The 12,638-nt window shown below is 40.4% G+C and overlaps 1 protein-coding gene across 2 annotated transcripts in view; it reads right to left on the bottom strand.

Moving 5' to 3' along the window:
- LOC103390498 (bone morphogenetic protein 1-like) overlaps nt 1-11,261 on the bottom strand; it is a 14,989-nt gene extending 3,728 nt beyond the window's left edge. Inside the window, exons 1-18 of one of the 2 annotated variants that reach the window (XM_017038371.2) lie at nt 11,098-11,261; nt 10,857-11,003; nt 10,612-10,729; nt 9,900-10,078; nt 9,711-9,816; nt 8,279-8,403; nt 8,085-8,200; nt 7,581-7,683; nt 6,694-6,810; nt 6,467-6,612; nt 5,703-5,898; nt 5,485-5,610; nt 4,396-4,559; nt 4,142-4,322; nt 3,201-3,326; nt 1,688-1,815; nt 539-752; nt 74-324 (exon numbers count right to left, since the gene is read on the bottom strand). In XM_017038371.2, coding sequence (XP_016893860.1) covers nt 74-324; nt 539-752; nt 1,688-1,815; nt 3,201-3,326; nt 4,142-4,322; nt 4,396-4,559; nt 5,485-5,610; nt 5,703-5,898; nt 6,467-6,612; nt 6,694-6,810; nt 7,581-7,683; nt 8,085-8,200; nt 8,279-8,403; nt 9,711-9,816; nt 9,900-10,078; nt 10,612-10,729; nt 10,857-11,003; nt 11,098-11,251 — 2,697 coding nt within the window. In that variant the 5' untranslated portion in view covers nt 11,252-11,261. The remainder of the gene's footprint in view (nt 1-73; nt 325-538; nt 753-1,687; nt 1,816-3,200; nt 3,327-4,141; nt 4,323-4,395; nt 4,560-5,484; nt 5,611-5,702; nt 5,899-6,466; nt 6,613-6,693; nt 6,811-7,580; nt 7,684-8,084; nt 8,201-8,278; nt 8,404-9,710; nt 9,817-9,899; nt 10,079-10,611; nt 10,730-10,856; nt 11,004-11,097) is intronic. The other variant, XM_025062103.1, reaches the window with a different exon arrangement.
- Between the last annotated feature and the right edge of the window lie 1,377 nt (nt 11,262-12,638).

Raw genomic sequence — 12,638 nt, 5'->3', positions numbered from 1 at the left:
AATAAAAAAAATGTTATTCTGTTAATTGTTGTCGCTGTTTAAGCAGCATTTAAAAAAAAAAAAAAAACATCACCCCAGATCCACAGTATCGTCCGAGCTGCGGAGACTTGACGTCGGCGCCGTCGTACAGCTCCACGTAGTCGTAGCCGCAGTTGGCCTCCCCCTCGATCTCAAACACTTGGAAGATGATCTCCACGCCGTAGCCCTTCTCCGCAGTGACCACCCACAGGCAGTCGGAGCCACCGGGGTAGTTGTTATCTCCAAACTGAGCATGAGAGAACAGATCCTTTGTCTTGACCTCGGCTCTCAGGCTTCCTCCACATCCTGGTGAAGGCACCACCACAAAATTAGAGGGTCAGAATGAGGAACTCGTTAAAGTGAGGAAAGAATGTCGATTTTTGGGCAACAGACGACGGAGAAGGAACCCATTCTTCAAATACCACATATTTAGAAGTCTACGCTCTCCTCGAGGGACATTCTTTTTTCTTTTTTTTCTTCCAATTAATTGACATATTTTCGGGGAGGCTGCTTCACCCACCTGCTCCGTATGAAACCTCAAAGCCTCTCTTCTGCACCGAGTTGTCTGAGTAAAACCTCAGGAACATCTTGTCGCCACTAGAAATGAGCGGCGACGGTTTCTTGGTGCCACAGAAGCGACCGAGACTCGGAGCGTGGGCGTCCTGTCCGTCGTGGACCTCCAAGTGGTCGTAGGCGCACTCCTGGTGAGACTCCATGTCGATCTCGTTGAAAACCTCGAAAGAAAAAAATAAAATAAAATTAGAGAGTGGAATAAAGTCTCCAAAACCAAATGAGCCACTCGACAAAATACATCAAGAATAAAAAAGAAAGAGAAAAAAGGTGACGATAACAGATTCATGTACAGAGAGAATTCAACTGGGAGAAGGAACCTGTGAAAATAAAAACCATAAAGAATTTCCCCAGAAAAATAAAGGTATTGACAAATATAATTTGTGGGTAGAGTACTACAGTACTGCAGTACTACAGTACTCTAACCCAACATGGAGAACACAGGATGGACCAACTGTTGACGAGCTGCAGATAAGTGACAATGTTTATTTACAATAGGGACGGAATCCAATGGATGGTGATGGAAAAACTGTATCGTTACATCCCTAATATTTATACTTTATACTTTTTATTTTCTCTTTCTGTCCATGAAAATAGACGTCACTTCATTTAACACTGGGACAAATGGGAATTTTATATAAAATCTTTATGACCTTTGACTTTATGAAATGATGTACATTTTTTTATTAAAGTAACTAATTTTTTATGTAATTTATGTATGTATATATACATATATATGTATATATATGTATATATATATACATATATAAAGTATGTGTATATATATGTATATATGTATGGTGAAAATAGATGGATGGATGGGTGTATGTATATGTATGTGTGTATATATATATATATATATATATATATATCAACACTCACCAAACATTTTGTTTCATGGATTAAACATTGAAAAAATGTAAATATGTAAATTCATTGACAAGTAGAGGATCTTTAATATATATGAATATATGAAATCAAATCCCATCTTAAAAAATAGAGATTGAAATAAAGAAAACTAAACTAAAAATAAATATAATATATAAAGAATTGTCGAGGAATGGTTATATATTTTGGACGAGCAGAGAAACTGACATACAAGTTTGATGCGGTGGCCCGGGGTGGTGGACAGGGCCCAGCTGCAGGACTTCTTGCTGGGATACTGGTCAGGCCAGTTAGGGCTGCTGATGGTGCCTGACACACTGCTGATAACATGGTCACAGCCGGCTGGTGAAAAAGATAGAGAGAGGAAGAGGGAGAGAGAGAGAGAGAGCAGATCAGCGCCTCCCAGTGTTTCCTCCATGGAAAGTGATAAAAATAAACAAAAACAAGAGCGTTTCATCATCCAAACACTGAGGTTTGTTCCTCAGGAGATGTTTCTACTCTGAGGTCTGTGGTGGGAAAAAAAAAAGAGCGTAAAAATAAGCTCCTGAGAGATGAGCGCCACCAACTGTCCCACAGTCATGAGTGTCGGTGACAAAGTCAAGATGGAGGAGGAGGAAATAGGCTGTCTCTGGGATTTTCCTCAGTTCAAATGTGAATGAGGGACTGTTGCTATGTGACAGGAGAAGAAATCAGTCAACAGTACTGAGTACTGGGATAATACTGGAGTACTTTTGTTTCCCCTGAAATTTCAGGAAAGAAATAAACAAACAAATGGTAGTACTGGGATAATACTGGAGTACTTTTTCCCCCTGATATTTCAGGGGAAAGTGAAATTAATTTTTGAAAAATATATTTACTTTTTGAACACCCATTTGAACTAGGTTTAGTTATGACAAGGGTATAATTTGAGCTCCAGTTCAGGGGTCACTAAGGTCGTGCACGGGGTCACCTGGTAACCCCCTCCCCCCCCGTGGACTACGTAAGGTGTATGTTCTAAAAATGAACCTAGTCAACAAGAGGGTCAAAAATGGTACTGTTACTTTAAATCAGTTCCATTACAGTGGTATTCAAACAGGTTCGATGACGACGGTGAGAAGAACGAATTATTATGACATTGGTCGGGAAGTCAAAGGAGTAGTTCTTCATATTACTGAGTGACCTTTCAAAAAGGTCGGTGACCCCTAGACTGGTTCATATACTGTACGTCTTCTTGTTAGTGTTTATAAATATGTTTATGTTTAAATGTTCTATTAATTGTGCGTGGTATGTTTCAGATTTATTCAACTGAAAATATAAATGTGAAAATATGAACTTTCCCCGCGCACCACTAGAGAGCGCTTGTGTATCACCGGTGGTACGTGTACCACAGTTTGAGAACCACTGACTCTTTAAACTCTCAATTAAAAAAAAAATTCTCTAGAAACAGTTACCATGACTACAGTAAACAACAACCACACACACACATACCTGCCTCAGGTCAGATGACTGGACTACAACTGGGACATGGACGTGGACATACAGAGACACTCAGTCACACAAAGCAGCAGAGGTTTATCACCATAACTAACAACAACCACAACTAGTAAAAAAAAAAACAAAACAAAAAAACAACAACGACACAATGAGACTTTTCTTAGTTGAGTTGAAGCAGCGTCTCTGTGTGGCCCGAGGTATTTAGACCCAAACGCAGAGGGACAGTCGAGACAGTGACGGTATTTGTGCAGTACCTTCTTTGCAGTCGTGCTTGTTGTCGTGCAGCACGAAGCCTTCGCGGCACTGACAGCTGTAGCTCCCGAAGGTGTTGACGCACTCGTGCTGACAACCTCCGTTCTCCTTGGAGCACTCGTCCATGTCTGTGGACGTCAAGGCTCAAATTAATCACATGATGTTTTCGCAGACAGACAGAAAACTGGTCTGGGATCAGACGGACCGGACGTACATGTTGTCACAAAGTTCAGTTTTTCCACGTTTCAGATAAATACAAACCACACTGGTCTCATTCATGTGGTTCAAAGTGAAGACAGTTGTCTGCAGCGTCTCTGTTGGGGAGCCATGGTTTTACACTGCGGCCATGTTGCCCCCCCCCCCCACACACACACACCCCCAGTTTTGTTGTGAAGTACCATACAAATAGCATGTTAATAAACAAAAGTCTTTAGATGCAACAACATCAAGGAAATATATATGTCCATATATGTAAGTAATACATGCAACGTAAAAAGAAAAAGAAAATCACAAAAACAGACAGAAAGAAAACAGAGTGGAGTTTTGACAGCAACAAAGGTCGACTGAATGTGGAATCTAATGACTGAATTTTTATGACGGTGTATTTATTAGTATATATATATATACTAATATTTAAATATATATATACAAATCTATATACAAAAAAATAATAAACTTTAATATGTCATTTTTAAGGTCCATTATATTCACTGGCAGAAACACTGCCCTCTGTCAGGTATTTTTTTAATTTTTTTTTTTTAAATAACATCAACTCAGTTTCTGAAGTTTAACGCTGTCATTCAAACTGTGTTCCCAGTATTCATTAAAAAGCTAAATGCTAAGTGTTTACAGATGCTAACACAAAAGCGTTACATAATTTCACGCACCATTGACCAGCCTTTTTCTTTTCTCTTTTTTTCTTTTTCCTTCACAGCCGACTCACCAGAGAAGAAGTGGGCCTTGAAGCCTCTCTTTGACACCGTGTTGTCTGACTTGAACTCGATCCTCATGTTGTTGTGGACTGAGGTGATGACGTCCGGCTTCTCCACGCCGCAGAACTTCCCGTGAAGCGTTGAGTCGGAACTCAACCCGCTGCGCACCTCCACGTAGTCGTATTTACACACCTGATGGAAAAAAACACACGTCACATTGACGTCACAGTTGGCCATGAAATCTGTAGCTTCTGCACAAACTCACGTCATTTCCTTCGGTCTCAAACATATCGAACACCAGGGTGATGCGGTACTGGATGGGAGCCACCAGCTGCCATACGCAGTTCTTGTTGGGTGGGTACTCCTTGGGCCAGCCTGGGGTGGTGAGGGAACCGTTCAGCACGGTGATGAAGCCACCGCAGGCAGCTGCTGGTGGGAGAAAGCAGTGATTTTAGTGGTACGAGTGTGAAAGACAAAACACTCGCGACACATAAATTACACAGAAAACCATGAGTGAATTATTTAGCCCTGTATTTTTTCCTTTGTTGACTGAAGAAGAAGTCATTTGAAACTGAAGTGGTGGAATTTTAATGTACCTGCAGCGTGAGTCAAAAATGTCGGGGAAATGCAGTGCATGTTGATAGAAGACAAAATAAATGAAAGGAAGAAAGGTAGGTAGAAGAGTTAAGATGGTCTATAAGTTACAACTATTCCAGATTTACAACAATACCTGTAACATGTTGTCAAATAATAGATCTAAATGACAAAAAAAAACATAGTCCAGTGATAAATATTTACTGAAAAAATAAAACACTTAAATAAAAAATATTGCTCTAAGTTTCAAAAGAAAAAAAAATCTGGGTTTTGTCAGTGTAGGTGTGGTGCCCTCTTGTGGTAAAGGAGGAAACTACCACGGTGACTTTTGAAATACAATTGATTTGAATTTTGCAATTATTTGAATTAGATTTTATTTGAAATAAAACAATTTATTTCCATTTCTGTAAGCCTCTTTTATTTCACATTTCACATTTCAAAAAGAAAAAGTCTGTAAGCCTCTTTTATTTCACATTTCCTTTTTTTTTTGCAGGTCATTTCAAAAAGAACTTTAAGTAATAAAGTTAGCAGTAAAAGACAATTATTCCTAATTTAAGGCCAGAGGGGAGTACAATACTGACGTCTATGCACAACTCGTTGGAGGTGTACAGCTCCACAGTTCAGTTAAGTTGATTAACTTTGAAAACACTAACGGAGCGACGCTGAGGCCGAGGTTCAGAGGTTAAACAGTGATAACAACAGTGTGATTCTGTCAGTGTGACATGAGGTGTAGTTCTGTGTAGTCGTGCTCGGCACTCACTGTCACAGCTGCGTTTATCAGCTGCCAGCTCATACCCAGGGTCACAGGCACATCTGTAGCTGCCCAGTGTGTTCACACAGCGCTGCTCACAGTGACCTTTGTCAGGACTGGAGCACTCGTCCACTTCTGGCAAAACAAAAAAAAAAGAAGAAGAACTGACAGAGTGGAGTTACCAGAGTCAAAAAACACAGAACACGTCAGCTGACGGAGAGACGAACCTTTGAAAAAGTTGGCTGCAAACCCAGCTTTGTTGACAGAGCCGTCAGACACGAACTTCAGCCACAGCTGGTTGGAGCTGCTCTTAATGTCGTCGGGTTTGTCGTAGCCGCAGAAACGGCCGAGCAGCGGACTCTTCTCTGAGCTGCCGTCTCTGACCTCCACGAAGTCGTAGGCACAGACGGTGTGCTGCTCCGTCTGTGGTCACGTTCACAAAGACAACGTCACAGGCGAAGTCATAAGTTAGCGGCAACTCGAGACATTTTGTTCTGGGTTCAGATTATGGTTTGGCGCCCTCTACAGTCATTACAACATAGTAACACTGAAAAACATAAATAATAAAAAAAATTTACAAACATGCAAATATGTAGAAAGTCCTGAGTGCTCCAACAACAGCAGAAAACATGTAGAAAGTCCTGAGTGCTCCAACAAAGAGAGAAGAAAATACACAAAATTTATAAAATTGGTTCAAGATAGGGTTCAGGGTCAGGACGGTTTTTTAAATGTATTTGTTTATTTTTTTATTTCAAAAGGTTTCAATTGATTAGTTTGTTTTATTGTTTTTTTTAGGACTTGCAGTATCACATCCATCCAACAGGTGGCCTACAATAAGAGGTCACACAATCACATGCATGAGTATCAGGATCATACTGGCTGAAACATGAGTAAAGACCCCCAAGGTGTCTGGCGCCCCCTGCTGTGTGTGATTAGATCTGACTTCTTATCAAGTGACTAGTTATTTTGTCAAGAAAAAAAAAGTTTTTACCTCAAAGGACTGAAACGAGAGTCCAACATTAAAGCCCTCCTCCACCGTGATTCTCCACACGCAGGCCTTGTTGGACTGGTAGTCATCAGGATAGTTGGGGGACTGGATTAGGCCGCTGTCCTGCTTCACCTCGCCGCCACAGATGGCTTCACAGAAGGAGGGTGAAGATGTTAAAATGACCGTTTGGTTTCAGGGAGAGACGGTCCAATCAGAACCAGAGCCTGTACCTTCATACACAGCCGAGAAGCCTTTGCCCACCCAGCTGCTGCTGCTCCTGAACTCAATCCACAGTCGACTGTCGGTGGAGACGATTGGTTCTGGAAGTTTGTCTCCACAAAAACGACCTGAAAGTTTGGGAACGACGTGTATGAGACGAGTGGAGAGCGTGACAATTCTCATTGGTTGAAATAAAAAATGAATCGTACATCAAGGTGTAAGGATGTGTTAGCTCAAAAAGTCACTGGTCAGACCATGACACTACACACTCTAGTCCAGTAGGTGGCAGTATGCTCCTAAAAACGTTGGTTGTGACCCACTATCAAACCCAGACGTCAGGTCCTACGTAGGCTGAGAGACGTTCAGGTGTTGGAACAGAACGTGGGAAGAACTTGTTCCACAGACACCAACAGTGTTCTCCAGTGGAACTCTTTCCACTTCCTGTTTTTTCTCTTCTTCTTCTTCTGTTGTTGTTTCATATATTGACAGGTAACCAGGTCAACCAGAACAGACCAGTTTGACCAGTTTAACCAGAGCAGATCAGTGGTGATGGTCCAGTGTTTCTGGACAGAAATGGGACTCTGTTATTGAAGAGAACAATGTCAGTGGATGAGGTCCACAGACCATGTCAGTGGATGAGGTCCACAGACCATGTCAGTTGATGATGTGATTTTACACAGTTCTGACACAGAAAGGATCAGTGGATTTGGTCACAGTTTGTCTGGAGTTCATTCTGTTTCAAACGATGCTAAAATTGTATTATGAAGAAAAAAATCGCAAATCCTATTGTATCGTATCGTGAGTGTACCGTTATGTCCCTAGCAGTCGATGACAACACTTGGTAAAGGTGCAGATAATCAGTTGAGTGTCAGATTTTTTGATTTTTTTTTTTTAATACCTTTCAGTGGAGCTTTCCTCCAAAACCCGTCTCGGACCTCGACGTGGTCGTACCAACAGAGGTGACTCCTGAAGAGGTCCATGGCAGTGAAATTCAAAACAATCTGCGGAAAAAGAAAATGTGAAACAGACAAAGTACAGATTTTTGGACCTACTATTAACTTATACTGTAATATTTTCAAGAAAGGTTCACAGATAATCAAAAAGTTCTAGTTATGACCTGGTGAGAAAAATAATCCAAAACCTTGAAACCTCCACAAACATGGGTGGTATTTTGAACTGGAGGAGCTTCAGTGAAACTAAAACTTTCCCACAGTGTGGTTAAATAACAGCAAGTCAACTGACTGTGACAAATGTATGAATATGACAAACACATTCATTTTACAGCTCTAATTTCATCACATGTGGTATTGACTTTTTGTCCAGGAACCGGAACTTAAACTGTTTTAAATTTCAGCTTCGTGGGTGATTTAGTTTGTTGATTTAGACTTTTTTCTGTCCTCACCTTCTCTCCAGGAGTAACAGAAATCCTCCAGACACAGTGAGCGTATGCTGAGTAGCCGTTGGGGAAACCAGGAGAAGAAAAGTTTCCAGAACTCTCCTGCAGACTGTCGCCGCACTCTGTGGGAGACAAACCAACAACTCAGGATGGTTGTGATCACAGAGTCTAACGTTCTACATCTGAGTCTCGTCTCTTACTGGGACATTTGTAGAGTTTTCGGGCCTGTGCAATGTCGCCTTTGCTCAACATGGTCCTCTGTCCGATCGGTGGCCTCACGCCGTCGACCTCGTACCGGGGCAGGATTGTGTCTAAGAAGATTCCTCTGCGTGAGACAAGTCACAAACTCAAGCAATACCCCCTCAAAAAAAAAGGCAAGGTCATTTTTACTAAACACAAAACTCGAAGCATTCAAACTGCAACCACAGCACCACCTGCAGGAAAAGGCTGGTCATTAATGTTGTTCAAAAAGCTAATTGTAACTTTTTAACTTTTTATTTATTATTCTTGGCTGTGGAACGGACTCTTCTTCAGTTCCCATGGGGACAAATCCACAAATGAGTGGCACGTTTGAACAGCGGCCGTGAACGGGGCCCTCTGCTGGTGCCAGCTGTACGTCAGAGCAAAAGGCCACTGAAGTCCAAACTGCCCGGCTTTTATTTGGCTTGGCCTGCCTCCACCAGAGTGTAGCAACAGGGCAACAACAACAACAACATGGACGGGGCGAGAAAAAGGAGGCCAGTGCGAAACACTTTCTGTGACAAACAAGCAGCAAAGCTTAGAGGTTTTAATGGCTTGTTTAGAGCTTGTTCAGTGAATGTGAATAAAAGACAAACCCAGCAGGTCAGCTTTCACCATAACACAGCGTGAAACCAGTGGCTGAGTGGGTGGTTCAGTCGGAGTGTTGGCCGTGGTCGTCGTCGTCGGTCAGTGTGGACGTCTGAAACGTCTGTTCATTAAATACTAACAACGGCATCAACGACAGCCAGGATGTCTACGTGAGGTTCCACGTGGACCCCGTCAGAAATGGGCCAAATGATGATACCGTAATGTCCAAACTATAAGCCGCAACTTTTTGAGCTTTGAATTCCTCGTACGATTTCTCTTTGACTCTGGAAAAAAACACATTTACTGCAATGACGACGTCCTGTTAAGTTTAATATTTAAATATTGTTAGAAAATATATATGTAATGTAATGTACTGCAGTGTACTTTCAGAATCTCTTGAGAACAAATAAAATATAAATATACAATAATATATAAAATATTGAAATAATTAAACAAAAATGTAATGAATAATCATATTATAAACTATAAATAGTAGGTCATTGTCATATATATCCCACTAAATATATCTATATCTATATATGTATCTATATATAGATATAGATACATATATATCTACTGGATAGATATGTAGATAACATCACATGTTTTTGATCTCCGTCTGTGTCTCCAGATTCTAAAGTGACCTTTTTATCCCCCCTTGTGGCCCAGATGTGAACTGGTTGTTAATGAAGCCAAAATGATATACAGTAGGTAGAAATTAGGGTGTAAGAAAATGTCTTCTTTCTCTGACAAATATATATTTCTATACATTTGACATAATTAAGTGTTAACACATTCTTCTACCTGGAAAACGTGTTCCTGGCGTAATGCATGATGCTGCCGAAGTCGTACGTTTCTCCAAGAGAGTCCACCTCGCCCGGCTCCATCTTCAGGAAGTTATACTCCTGTCCTGTTCAGATTCATAAACCGACTTCAACTGAATCCAAGGCTGAACCTCCGCGGCGTGAACCACCGGTGGCTCAGAGCTGTTACCTGGTTGGATGTTGTCTCTGATGATCACCACGTGTTCGTCGCGGTCAGGACGCGTGTGTTCGTGCCAGAAGCCGATGACGTGGCCCAGTTCGTGCACGACGATGCCAAACTTATCGCAGTTTTTTCCTATGGAGATGGCCTGGGGGCCTCGACCTCTCCTGCCCACATAGGAACAACACCTGCAGGGGGCGACACTGTTCAGCAACACATTCTGGAGCAGTAAATATAGGTTTACTAATTATTTGTAGGAATTTTACATAATATATTTATATATAATAAAAATATAATAAAAAGATGAATTTGTTTCTAACTATAACCAAATATCTGGGTTCTCAATATTTTTTTCTCAATATTTTATTATTTATATATTTATTTCTAATGTTCCTCCATTAAAGCAAATTTTATATATATTTATTAATTTGCATAACAATGAGGTAATTCTGATTTATGATGCACTTTTTTGATCTTAAGTCTAAATTTTTTTTCACCATTAAAATCAGGAAACAAGACCAATTATTTCATGTCCTCGTGTCCATATTATGCAGTGACTACATTTTCAATTTTTTATTTTATAGTTCTATAAAAGCTTTGATTGTTATCTATATAATTCTGGCCAGTTTAGTTTAAACTGTAACCATGTTGTCATGAAGTTGGCGGCACACAGATATGGATTTATTTTAAAAAACTAATTGAAAAAACCCCAAAAACTCACCCACACGGCCTGTAGGTGAAAACAATGTAGCTTTCTTCAGTCGTCCTCTCGGTGAAAGTCACACACGTGTGTTTCTCCCAGTGACGCATGGCTTGTCGGAAAATGGCTCGTTGACTGCCTGAAAGGAAAATCTGAATTTGAGTCGCAGAGTTTCAGGAGGTCAGAACCAACAGGTGGTACTGAGGACGTTAGAGCTGCGCAGCGCAGCAAGAACAGATGATAGAAGGTGTAATTCCAGGGCTCACCACTAAAATTCCCACTGATGGCGTACGGTATGATGCCATCGGGCCAGACGCGCTCACGTCTAGCGGTGGCCGCTCTCCTCAGACGCTGGAGGATCCTGACGGGAGCTCTTCTTCTCCTGATCCTCTCATCTGATGTCGAACCGTTAACTGTCAGAATGGATTGATTAGTAATGTCTTAATGTAAAAATAAGACAGTTCTGATTATTAGATGATTTAATCCGACTCTCTCCATCTCTGACACCTGAGTCTGTTCTGTTGCTCTGGACTCTCTGCTGGTCATCCTCCGTGGTGTGGGCCTCTCTGAACATGAGGAGATCTTCTTCATCCAGAGCAATGTCTCCTAAAAAGGCAACTAGCAAAAACAGGTGAACATTTAAGTTAAAGAAGGGGATCATCAATATACAGTAAAATATATTTATATTATATATTACAGTACTGTCCAGTTTTCTTAAAAATATTTTTATCGCTATTTGTCAATGTGTGTTGGTGCTTTGGTGAAAATATAGATATATAATATATAGAGCCAAAAAAATGTGGATGCACTTTGAAAACTTGACATAATCCGTTGGTTGAGAGGATCTACACTGCCTATGGTGAACACCAGGGGTCACCATCTTTATTTGTCGGAGTCCCAGACACTCAAATTGAAGAAGAAAAATAACTTTTTTGTCTATCAATATTATTTCTTGTTTATTTTAGAATCCAGGCATGGACCTCATTGGCCGGTCCGCTGGGCTGGATTCAGCCTGCGGGCTACCAGATGAGGACCACTGGTATACACCTTGATTAAATGCTGGTATATACTGTACTACAACTAAATACTAGTATACACGTAACATAAAGAACATATAAAATAAATAAAATAATATAGTAAATAAAATAATAAATATAAACATCTGTCAAATACCAAACCAGCTTCACATCAGTTAAAAGTTTCTCTGTTAAATAAACAGCTTCACTACAGCAGGAGACGCTGACCTTAACTAAGATATGACTGTTTTTAATAACGCTGTGGTTTAATGTACTCTACACTGTCCACAGCACTGACACACGGACCTGTCCAGCTGCTCTGTCCGATGTGTAGTGAATATAAAACAGGACAGTGAATGTGTTGCTGGGCTTTGTGACACAAACAATGCAGCGACTACATACTGTACAAATCAGCAAATCACACAAAGAGCGTCTTTTTATAAACACAGCCGGTCCTGCCTTTGTAGAACCTGACGTTCTTTGTTGTCAAAGTGGAACATTTTTAATTTGTACAATAGACTCTCTACTGAAGGGACCGGGTCTGAGTTTTACCACACGGCAAACTGTATTTATTATTGTTTTTTAGTAGGGAACGCAATAATATGAAAAAATGACTTTTTACTGTATGAATGGAAAAAACAACTGCTCAAAAGAGTGATAAATAAAAAAAGCCTACTTGGCTACAGGCTAATGTCTGTGTCTGATGTAAAAAGGACACTTGACTCTTAGTCTGTCCTCACAGATGTGACAAAAGCCCAAATATTTGCTTGAATAACTATGTTCATTCAGAAAAAGAAATATTTAACTGCTGTTATTTCACTTTCATGTTCCAGTAATATACAGAATTATAATTTGTGATATTTAGGAAATGGAGCTTTAATCTTGATTAATTATAATCACAATTAATGATGAGTAATTCCAGCTACCTCGTGTCTATTCGAATCATAATTGTACACGGCCGTAAAAACAAACAAAAAAACAAGTGTTTTTTTTTTTTGCCACCTTCCTTTTAACTTTATGTAGCATTTTAAA

This window comes from Cynoglossus semilaevis, chromosome 14, assembly GCF_000523025.1.
Source record: "Cynoglossus semilaevis isolate Cse_v1.0 chromosome 14, Cse_v1.0, whole genome shotgun sequence".
Classification (NCBI taxonomy): Eukaryota; Metazoa; Chordata; class Actinopteri; order Pleuronectiformes; family Cynoglossidae; genus Cynoglossus; species Cynoglossus semilaevis.
The sequence above is the reverse complement of the archived record's forward strand: the minus strand, read 5'-3'. Positions and strand labels throughout refer to the sequence as shown.